Source organism: Ceratosolen solmsi, unplaced genomic scaffold (assembly GCF_000503995.2).
Source record: "Ceratosolen solmsi marchali unplaced genomic scaffold, CerSol_1.0 scaffold61, whole genome shotgun sequence".
NCBI classification, from domain to species: Eukaryota; Metazoa; Arthropoda; class Insecta; order Hymenoptera; family Agaonidae; genus Ceratosolen; species Ceratosolen solmsi.
This window is the reverse complement of record NW_011948435.1, coordinates 3,803,331-3,826,150: the sequence shown is the minus strand read 5'-3', so window position 1 is coordinate 3,826,150 and position 22,820 is coordinate 3,803,331. Positions and strand designations below refer to the sequence as shown.

The 22,820-nt window shown below is 25.1% G+C and overlaps 1 protein-coding gene across 1 annotated transcript in view; it reads right to left on the bottom strand.

Moving 5' to 3' along the window:
• Window positions 1–22,820, bottom strand: part of Ddr (discoidin domain-containing receptor 2) — a 126,225-nt gene that overhangs the window by 26,571 nt on the left and 76,834 nt on the right. The window contains exons 6-9 of the mRNA XM_011503040.1: window positions 20,678–20,817; window positions 20,045–20,252; window positions 15,582–15,740; window positions 7,206–7,381 (exon numbers count right to left, since the gene is read on the bottom strand). Coding sequence (XP_011501342.1) covers window positions 7,206–7,381; window positions 15,582–15,740; window positions 20,045–20,252; window positions 20,678–20,817 — 683 coding nt within the window. The remainder of the gene's footprint in view (window positions 1–7,205; window positions 7,382–15,581; window positions 15,741–20,044; window positions 20,253–20,677; window positions 20,818–22,820) is intronic.

Below are 22,820 nucleotides of genomic sequence, written 5' to 3'. Positions count from 1 at the left end.
AGTATTGATTCAAGATCATAGAAGAATATTATAATTAAAGAATTTATAACCATGACCTTTTCTAAGTCTAAAGCCTCTCTCTCTCTCTCTCTCTCTCTCTCTCTCTCTCTCTCTCTCTCTCTCTCTCTCTTTATTATCCTGATTTAGAGAAAGCTCGAGCAGCTTTTGAACTCTTACATCTTCATTTTCTATTGTATTTTAAAATTGAAACACGGGCACTGACGGGGCATTTGAGGCACTTTCAATCTATTTACTCCAATTTTTCGGAGCATCAACAACACCCGTAATACTAGTCCAGTTCTCGAAGTCGACTTCTGTATGGCCATCGAGAAGTATGAATCAGCCTCGCAATGAGACCTTAGCAATAGCATTAAGCCATATGGCTTTCTGCTTTATATATCTCTCTTGAAGTTTACGGCGACGGTTGTTTAAAGATGGTGGCATATCCGAATGTCGGCAGCAATGGGATATCACCGAGAAACAGTTAAAAAGGGAAAGGGGAAAAGGTTTGCCTCCCTCGACATACTTATAAAAGTGCCGGAGTATATTTTACCAAGATGAGTTATAGTTGGCTAATGTGAAATTTTCACTATCTCCAGAGATTCATATGAAAAAGTTTACCAATCCAGATTTGAATTATATATATATATATATATATATATATATATATATATATATATATATATATATATATAAAGAAACAAGATGTAATTCTATCAGAAACAGGTGTCCAGCACTGCTCTTCAACATCTAATACGAATTCTATCGTTGTATATTTTTATTTTTTTAATTTTATTGTAAATAATCGTATATATTTGAATTGCTAATTATTAAATAAACTTGCTTCGTAAGAGATGTTGGAAGTTTCTTAATTTATAATAACATGAAAAAGCTCGTCATTAGTATTTTTAATATCCATTCTAAGAATTATGATTGTGCATATTAAAGTACAATATTTAAATAACAATAATAATTGCAATAATTTATTTGCCATAGACATAAAATACTGCACACTTAGTACGAAAATCAAGTAAATAATTCAAAATGCTTCATTAATATTTTGTTTACAATATAGACGTAGAAAAAGGGGAAATTTTTAATTTATAAAAAAATGTATTTCTATAAATAATACGCTAATGATATAAAATTTTAAATATGCTTCCAGTATTAAATTATAAAAATTTATTTACTTTTTCTTTTTACTTTTTTTTTCTCTACATCTATTGCAATAAAAGTTTCTTCACTACTTTACTCATGGCTTTATACTCAACTGAGTGTGCATGTGTAAAGTGAAGCGATAAGTTGATATTCCCGTAGGGAAATTGTCTTCCGATTCAAACTCCAAATATATATCAACTGTATTATTCTGTAATTCATTTCATTTTGTACTTCGCACGTCAATCAATAAAATATAAACGTAATATGACATTGATGTAGACGTACATTTTAATATATTATAATTTCAATGTTTGTATTTATATGTTGTTATAATTGAAAATATAAGTTGTGTTTGATATAAAAATTATGACATATAATGTACGTGTCTTAAACCAAAAGACTTTCAAATATTCAAACAATAAACCAATAAATTTGATAATTAAAAGCAATAAAGTATATAGCAATAGTCAAACAAAAAAATAATCAATAACAAAATAACTTTTCTTCCAAACTTGATGTAATTTTATTATTATATAATTCTCATAATTTCATTTTTATGTTTCTTTATTACTTACATTAACGTCAATCACCTTTTAAATTTTTCTAACTAACATGCAATTTCGTAATCCTTAAGTTCATTGAAATATCTTTATTTATGATTATTTATCAGTGTGATACTTTAATACACATATTATATAGAGGAAAATATCAATATAATTAAAGTATTTACATTAAATTAGAATATTTTTCTACACCTGATTTAATACATAATAAGAAAAAATGATTGAATTTGTTTTTTTAGTGTTAATTCCTAATTCTCGAATCCATTTCCGTTCTAATAACAATCATTTACATGTTGTAATGACGATAAACTAATTATTTAAACCGTCATTTACTATTAATTTTCACAAGGTAATTGATAATGTTATTATTCATTTTTTGATTGTTTCAAAATAAACAAATAAAAATAATGACATAATAATGAAAATTTAATAATTGCAAATTTGTTTAAATATTTGTTTTTGTCCTGGCTATTGAAACGTTATTACAAATTAAAAGTAATGGTTTATGAAAACATGTATATACCGATATACTTTATATATACACACACATATATATATATAGAAAACCTATATACCTTTATTAAAAAATAATAAAAAATGAATACATTTTTAATACACCTACATTGAGAATATTCTTTATTTACTATTATTTTCGTACTTTATCTGACTTCGATGTGCAGTTCCACAGAATTTGAGAAAAATTGATAAAAAAAAATCTATACATTATTATCACTTTCAATTGAAATACCGATAAAATTTAAAATAGTTTTTTATAAATTTGTCCTTAGATATATTCAAGCATATTTTGTGCTAAATATGAAATTTTGTAATATAAATTGTAATTTATTTCTGTATAAAGAATGCATGATCGCTTGATTGATAAAATTATAAAAATTATTTCAATATGCATAAGTAAAAAATTTAATTTTATTCTAGGGTAAATAAATTTTTATCCGATTAGAGAATCGTAATTTGATAAGAATCTCCTTCTTGCAGCATTTAGAGCACTTATATAAAGTCCTCTCATCATACTGGACTAACTGCTTTATCACTCCAACATTATTAGTGCAGACTTGAAGTGGCTCTCAACTGCTGCAACTACTTCTTCTTAGTTCCTCAAAATCATGACATTAGTGGTCGAAGAACTACCTTATATAATGATCTTGAGTAAAGCCTTAACGAGCGTACTTTCCATCTTGACCATTTTCGTCGGAAATGATGACGGAACGGTGGGAAAGAGAATAAGAAAAGAAGAAGTGTGCATTATTGCTCTCTCTCTCTCTCTCTCTCTCTCTCTCTCTGTGCGTGCGTGTGTGTGAGTGCGCGCGCGCGTGTGTGTGTGTGCGTGAGAGAGAGAGAGAGAACTTATTGTGGATCTTATTGAAATTTTAATGTAATTGATCGGCATTTCTATGTATCCATCTCAAACTAAATTATTTTTAAATTAAAAATTTCATATACTCAAAAGCTTTCACAATAATCAAATCATAAAAAATTAGGTAAATATATTTGAAAATAATTTAGATAAATCTATAAATCATTTTAATTAAAAACTCTTAATAACAGCAATAAATAACAGTAAATTAAAACTTATTCTTGAAAGTTATTAATACGATATATTAGTATAATCTTATATATAAATTAGAATTTTCTAATAGTTCATCGCGTGTATAATGAAAGTTCTTATTGGAAGTAAACTCCATTCTAAGTGAACGCTGAATCTATTAGAAATTAATCGACACTTAGAGATTCCTCTACGATTGAACTACAATCTAGAATTTATTATTTTATTTCATTATGTTTTCATCAATCGACCATCACATAGAAACGATATTATCTTTTCGATTTTCTTTCGAACTTTGTTATTACGTGTTTCTACGAGCACAAATTTCGATAGAGTAGACGACCATGTTTGATGAAAATTAGTTCAAAATTTATAGAATCATTTATGAAATTAAAATTTATACCGACTGAATATATAATATATAATTCAATTTCAATTTAACAAAATTAGTCAAAAGTTGGACTTATGATAAAATGAACAGAATCGACAAAATTAAAGGGTACTTAATAGTTCAATGTTTGAGCTAAGATTTTTACATTTTCCTGGAACAATTTTATCTATATATGTATAACTTTATTTTTCACATTAAACGTAATTAAGAATTGTATAGTTATTTCTAAAAATTACTAATAATCTGTTATTTAAGTACTTTATTTTTATTTGCTTTTGTGTATTCTGTATATTATTTTTATAGTTTATAGTTACCAAGATGAATATTAAATCCGAATCATACTCAATTATATAAGTAATATAGTGCAAACATTTATAAGAAAATTAATATATATAAAAAAAAAACATCGTTCCCAATCATACGCAGGAATATTTCCGTCTTAAAATATTTAAACTTCATGCTTTGCTCTGGAAACCTATAACCATTTTTCTTGTTCAACCTTTCCCTTTAGAGATAAAAAAAAATGGCACACTAAATAACGTACAAGAAAAAAGAAAAATATTAGAAAAAATAGTGTTTCTTTGAAGGTTCGTTCATCTATTATTACTTTTACCTTTTCAATTTCCAAATAAAATTTTAATTTCCGATTTTTCTCACTCTATTATAGAAAATGTTGTACACGCAACAAGAAAAAGAAAAATAGAGAAAAAAAATAAACAAGCCGTAAATATATTTCATGTGGCTTAAGAAAATCATTTCTCTTACAAGCAACTAAAGCGATTGATAGTTGGCGAAAGCTTTTTCTGTCGTCGAATTTTGCATACTTCTCGGTTTCTTCTAAACTTGCGAAAATACCTCCGGAAAGCGAAAACTCTAGCTGTTACTCAAGCGTGTAACGAGAATACCACGAGTGTCAATACACGTCAGCCATTACCTTCACTTACACGGTATTCGAGCTCCTCCGTGTTAATTACTGTCGCTGACTAGAACTGTTATTGCTTTAGAAATTAAAGAAAATGAGACAAAGACTAACGCAAATACGTGAATATGCAGAAATGCCGGTATGCATGTAGATAAACGTTTCACATTCAACTAAATAAATACAATTGTTTTTCAATAAGATTATGTTTATTATTTGCAGCATCTAAATAATTACGTGTAAATTAAAATATTGCATTATTATATTACTGTTATTTAAATAAATAGATAAATAAATACATATAAGTGTTTGTGTGCGTGCGTGCGTGCGTGCGTGCGTGCGTGCGTGCGTGCGTCCATCCGTCCGTCGGCGTGTGTGTTTGTGTGTGCGCGCGCGAACTTAATATAATCTATCATTGAAAAGTAACGATACTTTTTCTCAAAATGTTTTTTAATGAAATTCTAAATTTTTCATTAAGATTTAAAATTAAATAGCCTAAAAAATATGTTCTACTTTATAAAGTAATATTTTAATTTAAATTCATTAAAGCTAACAGATATATTAACACATGATATTTATATGATTATTATTATTGAATCATGTATTTTTAAAATTGTAAGTAAAGTCTTGTATTAAATTATAATATGTAAAATTTAATTTAAAAACAAATTTAATATTAGCCAAGGATAATAAGGATAAGGACATAAAAAAGAAAATATTAAAAAATTGACGAACAGTATATTTAAAATCCAAAGATTAAAAAGATTTATTAAGAAATAAAATGGATTAAACTATTTAAACGTGCAAATATATTAAAAGCATATAATTTTTAAAAAGTGTATGCAGATGTGCATGAAATTAAATTTCAGTTCGACCGTAAATTTATGTGCGCAAGTGCACGCATTTTTCAAGGGGCAAGAAAGTCATATATTAAGTGAATAAAGCAAGTGTAGAATAAACTAGTAAAAAAAAAAAAGGAGAAAAAGAAAGGAAATTGTAGAGAAGCATAGAGTAGTAAGAGTCTTGTTAAAGTGAAATAGAAGATAAAAGTCCATTGTCTCGAGCATACTTTAGTCGGTTATTAATCTAATTTTGTGAGTGAGTGAAATAATAAACATTTGTCGATGTTTCATCGGAAAGTTTTTTCATTTCTTTAATACACTCCGTCGAATCTTGTTCGTTTTCAAGCTCATTTTAATTCACAAAGTAGCATACTTTGTAATATTTAATATTCTAAACCTATATATATATATATATATATATATATATATAAAATATATACAATATTCACATATATGTATATGAATTTAGAGAATGTGATTTATGTTCAATATATGCCACCTATAAATGGTGCCGAGAATCATAAATGATAGATTTTTGAATGCTACAAAGATATTTGCCTTTATTATTTGTTCATATGTAACAGATTGTTCTATACTTTTATTATTACTCTTAATACTTTAATCTTAATTACTCGATGACTTAGTTTTATATTGTATTCTATTTATAGCTAAAACCATTAATTTTTTCACCGAGAATTTTAAATACACAATAAAAAAATGTGTGCTGTACTTTGTTAATAAAAATTTATTATAGCTTGTTATAGTAGCATATTTTTCAATTTTACACATTTAATTATTTAATGAAATTCAAATTATGAAATATAAATGTTTAATTTTCTGATCAAATCATAATATATCTATTAAGTGTTTATTTATAAATGTCTACTATGGTCTACTACTCATTCATTTATTATTCCCACTATCCACTTTTCTCCTATACTTAAAAATAAATTTAATTAATAAACATAAAATTAAATTTAATAAATATTGCAGGATGGAAGGAAAAAAATACAAAACAGTCAGAATAAAGGTGACTAACGAGACCGAGAGAATTTGAGTGATGGGGAATAAAATTGAAATAAGAGTCGTGCAAGTTAAATGATGTGAAAGACGAGTGAAAAAGCAACAGAAGTCAATAGATACTCGTGAACATAATAAAAGTTCGTGCCTTAAGTTTTGGTTTGTCCTCTCGAGAACTTTTCCTCCTTAAAGCTAAACTGATACGTACATAAATTCTAGAATCGATCGAGAAAGTAATGATGATGCATTTACGTAAAGTAGAATTTTTTATTTAATTTTTATTGGAACTGTAATCCAATAAAATAAAGTACTTTTAATAACCCAAGTTCATATAAATAGATAATGGATTATCTTCATAATAGAATTAGTATTAATTTTAGATTATATACATGTTAAAATTTTTGTTTTCTGTAATTTGTATAGAGTTGTATTTTACTTTATCACCATGATATGTACACTTAAAATAATCGTTAACTAATTTGTTGTGATTTTATATTTATGTATAAAGCTTCAAAGTCGTCATTTTATCTTGAATTTATTTATTTATTTATGCATAGATTCATCTTATTCTGTTAAAAGACGAACGTACTTTAATTAGTACATAGCCAAGTTTACTAAATATACATTTTAGTTGTACCAAAATAATTTAATGATTATAAATTTACTGCGTTACTCAATATTACGTATAAACCAATGTTAATGTCGATCGCTATTAATAAAAATTATATTTTTCAAAAATTTAGCTCACCTTCAGATCACCTTGATGATCGTAAAATGTTGTAGGTACCAAAGCAGCTTTGAGACGTCGATTACGGTAGAAAATAAAAGTTATGGCAGCCAATAACATCACGATAACTGTCGTTAATATTCCTATTATTAATCCAATCAATTGTCTTGATTCAGGCTCTTTACTTTTATCTGGAACTGAAATTTATTCCTACTCTTTAAAAAAAAAAAACTCATTGAAATATTTAATACACGTATTTTTAAAATTGGTGAAAATTATGATTGGTATGTATTATAACATTTTAGATACCAAATAATATTCATTCATAAATATGAAAAAAAAATTAAAAAAATCTTTTTAATCATGATTTAATAAAAAATTTTATTGTATTAAAACAGATTAATCTTTCAAGAAAATGGTCTCTTATATAGTTAATCATGAATTTATAATTATATATAAATATTTATCTGAATAAAGGTTTTCTGAAATATTTCATATTGTAGCTATTAATAATTTATTAAAATTAAAGCAAACTTTCACCATTATAAGAATTATAAATAATACTAATGCATATACGGATTTTTGTTCTCCCAATTATAGGAACAAACAATAGAAATATTATGCCAAATACTTTATTTTATTTTCAATGTAAATACTTTTAAACGATCTTTGATAAATATTATATAATCTAAATATGTTTACATGCGTAAGAGATATATTCTATAATATACAATAATTAACTACTTTATTAAATACTTAAAATAGTTAACTACTTTCATTTTGTGGTTTATATTTAGTTATTGTTTTTGTTTATAATTAATTATTTTAAATAATTTTAATTAAAAATTCATTTCAGTATATTTACAATGGAAGTGTCTATCTATATCATTATTAATACAATTTTTATTTCAATTTATGTTTGATATAAGATAAAGAATTTTGTAAAATTAAATTAAGCAAAAACTATAATATTTCATATCATACATGCAATTTCGAAAAAAACATAATCGTACTTTAATTATAAATATATTTGATGTATTATTTATTTAAAAGGATTATTTTATGAACAAAATACTATTAGATTAGGTGGAATATATATAAATATTTACATTATCACTAGTAAATTGTTGGATAATAAAAATATACTCAAAAGTGTTTCGCCTCGCTGTTAAAATAAAATCGAATGCCTTAAAATATTTCATAGAGGTTGCCACAATTATCGGATTTATTACATTCAAATGGATACTCACGATTTAATGTTTGGATTAAATTACGGAACACAATTATTTATAATTATAGTTTTCTGAAAACAGGGTTACGAAATAACATTAGAATTGCGTTCGTTTTAAAACTAAAGTTTTTACGATCGAATTTGACACAAGAGAATATTCGATACAGAAGCTTAATTTTTTAGATAGCAGTATACAAACTCATATCGATGAAAAAAGCAATATGGATTTTAAATATATAAGATGTTTTTCTAGAAATAAGAATTTAATATGCATTCTGAAAAATAGAAATATATTATAAACAAAATATTGGGAGCGTACATAACCCTCAAATCAACTGCTCAAACAAATTTGTAATTTATTATTTCAAGAATGGTACATTAACATAGATTAATGTATTTATATTTCATTTAGATTCACAGTAAAATAGTACATCGATGATATTAATTAATTAATTTAAATAATATTAATTTAAATAGAATTGAATGAAGGTAATATATCTCAATTACATTTGTATATGAAATTGAAGTTTTCACCATATATATATTTAGTACCCTCCTATATAAGTATTTGATAATTAATGTTATTGTGTAGATTAATGGAAAGTTGTAGATATAAAGTAAGTGTAGAAGAAATTTACAACTGACATAATTGACTATATAATATTTAAAATGAAATACGATTATTTAAATAATACGTATTAAATATTTCGAAAAGAAAAAATAAAACAGTTTCAATTGTATTTAAAATTAAATATTTAAAATTACTGTTCTTATTATTCATGCCATGATATTTCAAATATTCGATTTCGATTATTTAACTCTCATATTTACCCAAAAGAATATTTGTAAAAAATTAGTATTAATAAAAACACATAATCTTACGAATGCGTTAATTTATTTCTAAGAGAATAATATAAACAAAGGGAATATCGTTTATAATTATAAGTTGATTTTGCTTCAATAATTCCATATGTATACAAATTTGCACAAATATATATTTTCATATAGAATTTAAATACAACCCACCGAGTCTAAATTAATTAATTAGCGATTTTTTTCTAGGCAGCTTTGAACCAGCTGGTTCTACAATTATTTTTGTTCATTCGTATTACGAAAGCAACCCATCATGCAAAATAAGCTTAAATAAAAAACATTGAAAAGGAATTAGAAGAAATAGATGGAAAGTCAACTAACATCTAATAAAGATTAAATCATTTAAATATTTAAATAATAAAAAATATTTTAGACGTTACATCATACGTTAAAATTTCATATTTTTTATCTTATATTTAAAAGTGAAAATGATTTTTTAATTATTGATTTTAATAAATGAGTTAGCTGATATCATTCGCACTATTAGATATATATATATATATATATATATATAGTAAAGTATTACGTATGTATTAATTGCTTTAGTTTCCAAAGAGTGAACTTGAACAAGACTGTAATCTTCCAAAAACAAATATCTCTTTTGAAAAAGCAACGTAAATCATAGTATTAATATACACAATAGACAATATAAGAATCGAAAATAATTTTCTAGTCTAGAAATTTTAATCAATATAGATTTTCCAAGGTAACGAAGAAAAATTTATACCTTTACTAATTTTTATTGTTGGAAGGAGCAGTAAAATTACTTTATTAAGTAAAAGCTCTCGAGAATTTTTACAATTTGTAAAACTATTAAAAACAGTTAAAAAATTGCTAATAAAATTATATGACATTCAAATCAAATGTATAAGAGTTCTAGACTAATTCTAATGAAATTTAATAATTTGCAAGTTTCAGCATAATACGAAATTACATGTTTGATAAATTAATTAGTATTTTTAAAAAATGATACAATATGAAATATATATATATATTATTTACAAATATACATATATATTTAAAAAGAAATTTTAATCAACGAATGAGAGATTGAGAGTGTGAGAGAATATGGGGAAAAAGTTTTATTATGGTACGTAACATAAAAATATCTAATAATTTTAGTAACTTTATAAGTATAGTTAAATATTTAGCATAATAGATTATAATGTTTTTTATAAAATATTTATAAAATCGATAGTTTTATAAAATAAGAGTTTGTATACTAAGTTATATATTTGAAAGTTTTCTGATGATAAATATACAGTCAACTTGTAATGAAATTATCTATTAAACATTTAAACAGATTACACAACCTTTGATTACTGATTATTATTATTGTAAGTCATTATTTTTTCAATCCACTAAAGTTCTATATTTAAATAAAAAATAGTTATATTATTTACTAATAGTATATTTTTAATAATAATATAAAATACGTATACAAATTAATAATAAAACGAATAAAATAAAAGGTATGTTAATTTTGCTTTGAATTATAAATATTTTTTAACAGAAATTACTGAATTACTAGATTGCAAATTAATGAGCAGAAGAATAGACAATTATCAGTCGTATAACAAAATCAGAACAATAATCGTAATTTTCTTGATTTAGTAAACTCCTAGGCAACTTTGTTAAGTCTATATTGGTACAACAAATTGCTTCAGAACTTATAATAAAACAACGAAAATTCGTAAATATATAAAAAATACGCAATTTAAGAACTAACAACCTTAATTGTCTGCGTTAACTAGAAAATTGTCTTTGCTTATTCCGGTAAATATCCATATCGACAACAACTTCTATTATACATTCTATTTCTATTAATTATTCATCTCATTGTAAAGGTAAAGATTCGTTCGTCAATTCATATAAATTAATATAAATATAAATATAAATTACTTAATCATACTCTCATTAAAACATTTGTTATATAATAATTATTAGATAATTAATATTATAATTAATATTTGTTTTACTATGTGTAAAGATATCTAAAAGTAGTAATATACTTTAATTTTCATTATTTAATTCATAAAGGAACTATAAAACTAATATTATAAAATATTGGTAATAAAATTATTAATATCAATTAAATCATTTCAACTAGCTACTGAAGAAAATGTAATATATAAATGTAGTACATTCGATCCATTTTATAGTATGAATATCCAGGGTACTTTTTATATTTTTATAAATAAATCTGTAAACAAAATATCGTGATCGTTAATTTTTGAACAATTTTGTTTAGTTTCGTATATGTAAAGGAATGTAAAAATATTATTCAGCAATGATTACAAAAGAGAAACTTTTATAACGAATACGTTTTATGGCCTATCTGTAAGAAAATATTAATATATGTATATATACTGATAAGAATGTATATCCTCATGTTTTAGTGGAATTTTTAAAACTAATAAAATAATAAATTTACGCAAATCTTTAATATTGGAATACAATCAAGGTAGGTGGTACTTAACTAATGTCCTCATTAACTTTCTCAGATATGCTATACAATTTTTTCCTGTGAGATCAACAAGTTATTATAGATTTTCTGGTCTCGCTACTCACTATGTAGTATCTTTGATGAAATTCAATTGATTCGCTTGTCTCTTAATTTTCATAACTTCTCTTCGTATAATCAAATTAATATCCTTGACGCGCTTTCATTTATACTAAAAATTCAAATGCTTGTAGCAATAATTTAATAATTGTTATTTACAATGTCCTATGTATAAAAAATAGCACATTTACTAATAAACATGATTCGATACTTCTGTATACATTATGCGATTACAATATTAAATGACATTACGTAAATACAACATATCAATAGTATAATAAAATCGTTAATAATAAAAAATTAATCATTTAAATCATAACAAATTGAATTTGGCACTTAGGTAGGCAATATTTATTCCTTATCACTAAATCTCTCCCTCTACCTGTATACTCTATTTTCGAGATTCGTGAGTCACGCGATCAAGATAGTACATTAACTTACTCTCTTTCGTGGAAAATCATCACAAACGCAACATCATTATTATTTTAATTTGTCTGATAATCTGCCTCATTTAACATTGCAGAGATAATAATTGAAAACTTATCCCGTCATTGTACTTATAATAAATTATAAAAAGAGTAATATTTTAATTTCGATATTTTATACAAATCACGATTAATTTATATCACAAAATCCAAGGTCTATTTTTATTGTATTCAATTTTATTTATTTTTAATGGGCTAAGAAATTAATATGAGAATCAATACATGAAATAACATGGTTTTTAATACTACTGTAGTATTCATAACGAGATGAATTCGTATTCGATATTATTAAATATTCTTCATTAGTATACACGACACAACAATGCCACAAGTAGCATAATATTTGCTTTCCAATGCAATTTGTAATTAGAAATTCTTTCAAATATGGTATACGAACACTATGGTATATTTACTTAGTGAAGAGTTATATTATACATAGAGTGGACTACTTATTACAAATATCCTAAATGTTGAATCCACTAATAATGTTATCTTTATTATACAAGTTTATAGATAATATCTGAATACATAATAATTTCATACGTTAACAAATTTATCAATATTCAAGACGTACACGAAAATATTAACAATTTATCATCGCAGATTTTAGACTTTATAATAGCATTAATAAGTCAATTCTATTCAAATTATATAATTAAATATTCTTAATCAAACATATTCTATATCGCTATATTTAATGCACAACCGTTGCAAATCATTAACGAAGAACAATGAAATTTTGTTTAATGAATGTAATTTACAATACAATAAGAATAAATTATTTTAGTTCATTGTCAGAATATGTTTTTGTAACGGAAAACGACAAGCTATCACTCCTTATTGTCAATCCATGATTGAAATATATTTTTGTTCAAATGAAACAAATGACATCTTTTTTAGACATTGATAAAGACAGTTAAAAACCCACACGAACACGCCTATACACGCATGCATACAAAGTAACCCTAGCATACCGATATTACCATTAGTAGAATATTATATATTATATTATTATAATGATTAAATTTATATAATAATTATTATCATAAGTATACTTAGATATTTTAATAATAAAAAATAGAATATTAGATGACTCGTATTTCATGACATATTTGGCTTGGAATAATTAGAATAATAATTTGTCTGTAAACTAAGCAACTGATTAAAACATTAAAATTTGATGAAATATTATCGCGAATAACATTAGTTATCTTAAATATTATAATTTTAATCAAAACAAAAACAATACGTTAAAGCTACTAATATTGATCATAATAATTATGAAAGAATTATGAATTATAATGATCTATATAAATATGGTAAGTAATATTAATTATTGTATCATAAATAATGTTAAATTGAATTCTAAATATTATGTTAATATGTATGACTGAGTTAATGAAATAATTTTGAAATCGGGAAAAATTTTAATTACTTTATTTGACGTTTAGTTACAAATTTTTCGTAGTTGCCAATAAGAAGAGCCGATTTCGATAATCAATGCTCAAAGTAACATAACATTAAAAAATATTATTCATCCTACAAAACTAAAGTTCTTTTCTCATGATTTACATAAACAGCCAATAAGTGATGAATTGAAGCTCAACAGATTTGACCGTCAGTTTCTATCTCTCCTAAAATTAACGGATGATTCGACAAAATATTGCAGTTTTTTCGAAACACCGCTCACCTTCTTTCTCATCCTCGCGAATCCTTCGCCAAGGGCTTTTGCACTCTCCTTTCAGCACGTTTTTATTACGTTAATGGCTCCATCGAAAGCTCGCGTGTCTGTATGAAAAAGTCTGAATTCTTGACGTTATATGTATGGCCAATCCCTATATACGTTCCCACGCCGATTTCAGCGAAAGTAAATACGCTTTCTTTGACGCGCATTTCCGCGCCGCGAGGCATAGAAAAAATACGAGTGCACGTCTTGCAAGATCCTTTCCCAAAAAGCGCCTGGAGGCAATATGACGGCAAAATAAGACAGAGCTGGTGAAAGAGAGCATCGATACATGTTTTACTAAATGAATTACCTCAAACCCTTAATATCTAATATCTATCCCATTCAATTGTAACTCGGATGTAGTGCACTTTTTTTCTTCGTCATTCCTATATGATATTTTTAAAAGCATTATTATACGCTTAAATGGAAAGCCTCTTATAATTATTATTACAGAGTTTATAATTAAAAACTTATATATCATTCGCCTAGAATGTATAAATAGTTATAACGTCAATATTGAACTTTGTGCGCGCGCGTGTGTTTACAAATTGTTTAATCGATCGGTACATTAGCATTATATATTCCTTCAGAAATATTATGTCTGAATTATTTTCAGAGGTTATTTTATTAGAATAAAATATGAAACATTATTGTTGAAACGTAACATTTAAAAATTACCTCAATAATTTTATCGCATGTTTAACATTAGTTAAACTAGTACATATTAATATTACTCCATTGAATACCCGAATGGATTGAATTTGATAAATAATTATTATACCATTCTATCAATAAATATTAATATTCGCACAGTTAAATTTTCATACAATAGACTTTAATGGAATGTTTTACGGTTTATTTCTTCTAATTCCAACTCTAATATCATCTTATTGCCTTTATCGTACGGTAAGTAAAAGTTTTAAATTTTTTGGTGCTGCCTTAAAAATTTAGCCTGTTTTTCTTTCTTTCCAGGTCTAATTACATGCTTCGTTCACAGTAATCTATATAATTTAATTATACTTACGTTTAAGTAAAATTTAGAGCGCCTTTATCTCATAATCGAGTAATTTACGACGTTTCGCGCCACTTGCTTCTTACTGTACATCAAGTGTTTTATTCAAGGATACAATAAATTAATTTTCTTAAAATTATATAAAAGATAATAGATAATGTTCAAAGAGCATATTCAATTTATCTAAAAAAAAAAAATCATTTCCTTCATATTCAGTAATATCGTATTTTGATATAGAGATAAATTTATTTGTTTAAAGATGAATTAAAAAGTAATATTGATTTAACGGTTCGCATATTGATTGAGCGATGCTAAAAACACTCAATTTAGATAATAATATCTCCAAATAGGAGCAAATAACCCTATAGTACAGCCATGAAGAATTTCCCTTCGCGTATAGTTACAATAGACATAATAATATTACAAAAAATAAAATGCCTATAATAAGATTGATATTCTCATATCTCTTTGTGGTTAGAAAGAAGCTTTTGCAAGAAATGAACTTACATGCACTCTCGTTTCTTTCGTCTTTGTTAAAGGTAGCCTTCACTTCGTCTCTTTGAAGAGGACCCTCATTATTCTGAAAAGGAGCTGCCGTCGTCGGTACTGTTGCGTTTTTTGTTTTGACTTCCTCCTCCTGGGTACTATTATTCCACTCGGATATAACTATAAATAAACATATTATCGTCTATAGTAGTGCAGCTAAGTCAATTGGTATAGTTAAGCGTCGCCGAAAAATCTAGTTATATTCATTTATTTTTGAAATATATTTTTTGCCCTATGAATAATAGTTTATTGCGAGTAATTAGTGTATTATGTGCGATAAAAAATAACGAAAATATAGAAATTTAATGTGTAAGTTGCAGATCAAGATCAACTCAATATTATAAAATAATTCCCTCTTATTCTTTCGATCGATGGAAAATATTTTCAAGGTACGAAATGATAATTCATGCGAGATCATCCTTTCATAAATCTTACACATATATGAAATGATATAAGAGTAATAAATTACATACGATTACTGTATTGAAGGTTTAATAAATTATAATGCTTAAGTATGTACAAATATGATAATATATTTCACAATTAATATGAATAAAATAATCATCAGTCACTGGTTTAATCTACTTTGCTGTAAATACTATTGGATAGGTATTATTGTTATAAAACATTATAAAATGATTGAAAATCTTAAATTTAAGAATTTTTTCATAAGAAATTGAGAATTGTAACGCCAACGATAATAATAAACCTTTATAAACAGCATCAATTACAATGTTCTCTTCTTTATTGCTAGGAATTTAAAATAAATACTGTAATGCCAAAATATAAAATATATTCAATTATTATTATTATTATAAAATATATAGATCTGGAATACCTTAAATGGATAAGAAATTTGTTTATTATTTAAAAAAAAATCTGTTTATAATTTATATGATAAATTTTTAATTGAAGATGTGATATAAAATAACGGTAACACGATTCATAAATATATCCATAAAATCAAACGTATTCCGTGTGCAAGATATTCTTTTCACAATGTACAAATTAATGATTACAACATCAAAGTAATTCATAACGATGTGATATCTATTTCCCTTTGCATTTAAAACTGCGTTTTAAATTAAAATATTTGTAAGAGATACAATTTTACGAATTCACTCTATTTGTTCATAAAATGCAAGAATAAAGAAAATGAAATTTTTTTGCAATATGCTTAAATATTTTTTCTCAAACAAAAGGGAAAATGCGTGTACCCGAGCAAGAAATTCTTTTACGCTTTCAGATTTTTATAAATAAGATAATCGAAATTATACACATTAATACAAATAAAAACGATTGTATTTTTTTTCATTTATTACTAAATACATACATGTGAAATATATAATTATATCCACAGTTATTAGTTCAATTTTGAGTTTTAATATTAATTTTAAACTACTTATAAAATTGCATTTCTAAAAAAACTAATTACAAGAACTATGAAATTAATTATTATTTACACGAAATTATCAAAATTATAAATTTATAATTGTTTTGATAATTTTAAGATTCTTTTTATAAAATCAATTATAAAATCGAACAACGTTAATTACGAATAATATATTTTCATATACTAAGGTAAATAAATATTACTAATAAATGACTTGGGTATACTATTTTTTTTTTTTTTTTTATTAACAATAGAAAAATTTAATATAGGTCATATTTTGTAAATTCCTTATATTTTTTAATAGTAGAATAACGATAATCAGGTTTCATAGTCTATAATGTTAAGATTTTTGTACGGACTGTATCTTGATACGGAAGATCTTGTTGCTGTTGTGTTGGTAGTGAATAAATTTACTTTTACTGGAAAATCCGAAGCCACAATAACAACGAATCTTTCTCGATTAGAAAAGTACTACATTCTACATTTGTTTTAGTTATTTATGAAGAAACTGAGTAGTGGGATCAGCAGTCAGTCTGTATTATAAAACTGTACTTTTATTTTTCTAAATGCTTTCTTAAATCTCAATTAATCTTTATTTAATTAAGGCTTTTACATAAAACTGAAATTTATCTTTATTGTTGCTCATATAATATTTCCATTATATGTTATATAAGTATTTGTCTATTATGCGTTTGCCCATGATTTAAAGATATTGAGGCAAATGCAAATTTCTAGTAGATATATAGTACTTTTTGTACATTGAAGAGATTATATTGCACCGATTTGGTTTACAAATATAAACTAATATTGATTTACATCGAATTTGCTTTACAAATATGCTTCATAAAAGGTATTGAAATTTATATTTTTTAAAAGAAATTAATCAAAAGATGTAAGTTTTCTTTTGTTTTATCAAATTAATCTTTCTCTGGCACTCCTAGTGTTACAAATTTTTTTCTTTATAAAAGCATATTCTTGGCATTTAAAATAGTTAATATGCACTCTATTTAGTATAAATTGAATACCAGAACTACGTGTCTCGTCTGACCTACACTACATTCTAAAATTGCCAAATCTTATTTACTTTATGCACGCCTCTTTCCATTATTCCAACATATGCATTATTTCGGCAATATTCGCAACAATAATTTTTAATAATATATTAAACAATCGTATAATGTAACAGACATACGTCATATAAAGTAAAAATATTCTAATATTAGGAAGAGACCAGCTCAAGATCAATGATATTAATGAGCGTACTACCCACATTACCTCGGTATTAGTAAAATCTGCTCCGATTGGAATTGTATGATCTGTATAGGGAACATAAAGCTTCACGCTTTATCCACATAATGACGTTTCATTTCCAGAAATTATTTATCACCCTTTATATGGCTCACCTCGGAGCATCCCAATCCATGCGTGATTTCGGATTCAATAACCTCCACGGAATGATCCAACATTTATAATAACGACTCCCTCCCATTCTCAGCTCCTTTTCACTGTACGCTTTCCGATATGACTGACTGACTGATACTCGTGAATGATGAATGGCGAACTGCTGTGTTTTTACCATCCGTACATATATAATACTTCTAGAGGAAGAGGCAATAGCTACGAGTTTTCTACTTGCTTTCTCTTTAAAATCTCCAATTCTTACATACTACTATACAAAAGGTAGTATTTTATGTTTATGTCGGCGTAAAGCTCTTCCCCTCTTCGTTGTACGTTCTACGTTATTAACTTTATCTTTATATGAAAGATGAAATTCGAAGAACGAAACTGAATTTGAAAGATTTAAAAAAATTATAATCGAATTAAACAATTTTCCAACTTTATCTTATGTCAACGATTGGTAGTATTGTAGCTTCAAATTTTTTTTTTATTGCTTAATCTATATTAATACTAATTTAACATATTATTCTCGATATCTTTATGTTACGAAAGCACACATACAATGGAAACACTTTAATATGCATTGAATTTCATTGTATGGATTTTATTTCAAAATACCCTATAATGTTATTTAAATTATAGACATTATATAGACGATTATAGAACTACTTATTTTGAAATTTTACTGAGATTTTATACTTAAATTTTAAAATAAATTTTATATATATATATATATATATATATATTAATAAATTTTTAACTGTATCTCAAGTCACATTTATATTTATATATATTTGCATTAGTAGAGTATTTCAGCTGTCATATAGATTAAAAAGATAAGTAGAATAAATAATCAATAAACAACATACAGGTTGTAAAAAAATATAAATGAATATTTCAATGGTGATGTAATTTTTTTTTTTTTTTGTCTAAACTAGGATTCACAATGGCAGCTATGCAAAAACTATTTATTTCGCGAATATAAATAAAATAATAAATGCAAAAATAATAATATACTATTCATTTGTAACTCGATACATTGAACAAGCATAAATAATCGTTTGGAATTTGTTCCATTTGAAAAGAATTTTTCGTATTTATTGTAGTTAATGAGAACACGTAACTACTCTCCTTCTCATTCATTAAGGACTATCATAGCTATTTTTAAAAAAGAAAACATAATTGCGAAAATATCAACTTTTTTATTTTGAATAATATGAAAGGAGCCGTTAGCACAATGGTTAATTCCATTGGATCTTATATAATTTTTCTTAATGAAACTTTCACTCCAAATTTTAATATCAGATTACAATACTAGTTGCTTTACAATTAAGTGATTAGGGAATTCATTGGGGAATAGTAATAAACAATATTTAAAGATATATTAATATCAGGCTCTAATAAACGAATATAAATGACAATATATATTAAAGCTTAACATTATGTAATGATTATTATTAAGTAAAATAAAAACTATTCATTAACCAAATAAATAGCCTGTGTAATATTAAAAAGGTGGCCTTGATATCTAAATTAAAATATCATCGTGCTGCCCTGCATATGCTTTACCTGCTCCAATTGCGTTCAGTAGCTATGCTCGAGTGATCCGATAGTAATAATGATAAAAACTCACCGGACTCGAAAACAACCTCGCTGAGCATAATCCATCGTGCAGCAAAGTAAAGCTGCAGCTTGACGCAGCGACCGGCTCGTGAGTGAAGCTTGATTGTGACGTCACGGGCCTGCTCGAGCACGAGATCCGGCATGTAAGAGAATTGCACGGGTTCGCCATTGAACAGATTGTTGCCACCGCTAAAATACACTTTGGCGTGGCTAAATACCTGCGCATTAATTCAACCGATGAAGCTTTTACGCCCTAACTCAAGCTTATATTATCAGTCGATTGTGTTATTATGAATCGCAAGGGCAAATAAATAATCTTTTTATAGATATCTTAAACAATGTCGCAGAATAAACGTTTATTTTGCAGTTTTATTAATAAGCAAGAAATTTATTTTTATTTCAAAATTATCATTGTGCATTATGAGCAGAAGAAGATATATAGTTAATCAACTGAAAAATATAAATTTTTAAGAGTATTAAGGCTTTAAGTTAATTTAATATTTAATGCTCGTAAAAAATACTTATGGCTATAAGTCAAAACATCTGTCATGTGTTGTTACAAAATTTAAATATTTATCTTGATATAATAGGTGCATTAGTAAATTTTTATATAAGCCACGTAATGTGATGACTATATATTTACCTGGACATCTTTAGTAAAGAAATTGTTGGTATGAAGATGCATTGCCGTAAAGTTTCTGGCGTAATCGAACTCAAAAGTTATTTCCACGGGTCGTCCCAACATATTCGGTGTGTCATTTCTCCAACCAACCCATTCATATCCTTTGCATACAAAAATAAAAAGTAAATCTAGAAAATATTCTGCACCCACATTGTATTAGAGAGCAAAGAAATTTCGATTGGTAAATTAATGGCAATATAATTGAACTGCATTTATATAACAAAATGAGTATTTAGATTGAAATTCGCAGAACTTCCTTTCAAAATAACGAGATCTCAATGAAATTCAATAAATAATTTTACTTTACGATATTTTAAGAAAATATGTTTATAATAAATTTATAGAAATAATATTAGTAATTAGTATAGATATTATACGATATTATACATAACATACTATAATATTAATTAATAATTTAAACTTATTTAGCAGTATATATTAGTAAATATACTAATTTATTAAAAAATATTCTAAAATAGAACAAATATATTGGAAAAATAATGTGAAAATAGTGCATAAATTAAATAAATAAATTTAAGATAAATGATCGATTGCATTGATACATGATTTATTTCTAATTCATTATGTACTTAAAGCCCGTATTAGGGACGTATAGGAAAGTATTTAAACTAAATTGATACTTTAAACGATTAGATTTTAAATTATTTCAAAATCAATAAAATCAAATTCAATGTATAAATGTATGAGTCATATAAATCATTAAAATTTTAAATAGCTCAGAGGATCGTTTTTATTATTTTTATCACATTATCGGATCGTGGTTTTGAGAATACGAACTGCGCATACATGAAAAATAGATAATACAGTTATTTATTCAAAAGAATCTTTAAAAGGATATTGTGTATTTTAAATAAAGAGATCCGGTAAGTTGTTCAGTTTTTTTGTTTTTCTTTTTTTTAGTGGGTATTCTTAGAGGGATAATACCAATTAATAATTAATGGCGTAACTAGGCAGAATTATAATACATAAATGAAATAATTATGCCATATATGTTAATGTAGAAAATTACTTAATATTATTTGTTTAGTACAAACTTTTGAATTATATAATTTATCTCGCCGTAGAATATTAATATAAAATAAAAATTATAAAAAGAACTGAAAAAATAACTAAATGATAAATATAAATTAATATAATAATGATAATATAATATAAAATAATATATATAATATATATAAAATATATATATAAAAAAAATAATAATATAATAATAATAATATAATAATATAATAAGATAAAATAAATAATAATCCAATTTAATGAAAAATATGTTGTGCGCGTGTGTGTAAATATTTATTTACTTAAAAGATAAAAATGTAATCGAAATAATATTCAGCAATTGTTCTAATAATAAAATAGTAATAGATAAAATTAAATAAAAAATATATTATTTATTAAAAATTATCTTCAAAATATGACAAGCAATAAAAGAAATAACATTGGCAAAGCTTAGGTACATATAAATTTAATCAGCAAATGTTCCAAAGTTAGTTCAAGCGTATAAGATAAGAGCAGCCTATAGATTGTATATACAAATGATTTATAGTTAAAGAAAATTTATTGATAAACTATAAAACGTCTTTAAAAACTTTGGATTCGAATAGAATACCACGGACAAGATTTTACAATTTATCTTGCAAACAATGTTAATTTATTGTGATTTTTTATTTAATAATCGAGAAACTTATATTTATTAATTATACATTTATCTACTTTCTACAAATACTATTAATGTTTTGTATAAAAAAAAATGTAATTAATTTGAATAATTTTTATTTATGTACTAACCGACTTTACATAGCTGTCCGAAAATGATGTAGATTTTATTGGCTCAAACTGCCAATGATTGGATAGTTTTATAATAATTTTCCGCCCGCGCTGGTCAAATGTAAATGCTAGGGAAGGAATTAAGTGAAAGAAGAGAATGTAGAATTATCCTGCGTTTTCGATGAATTTATGGTTTATTTTACAATTTATAAAACAATTACATTATTCATGTATTGGATGCGTCTCAAGTTTAATTGTAAAGATGCGATTTCTTGGAACGTTTCTTGTGACGGATGTTTCACTACACAAGATGATC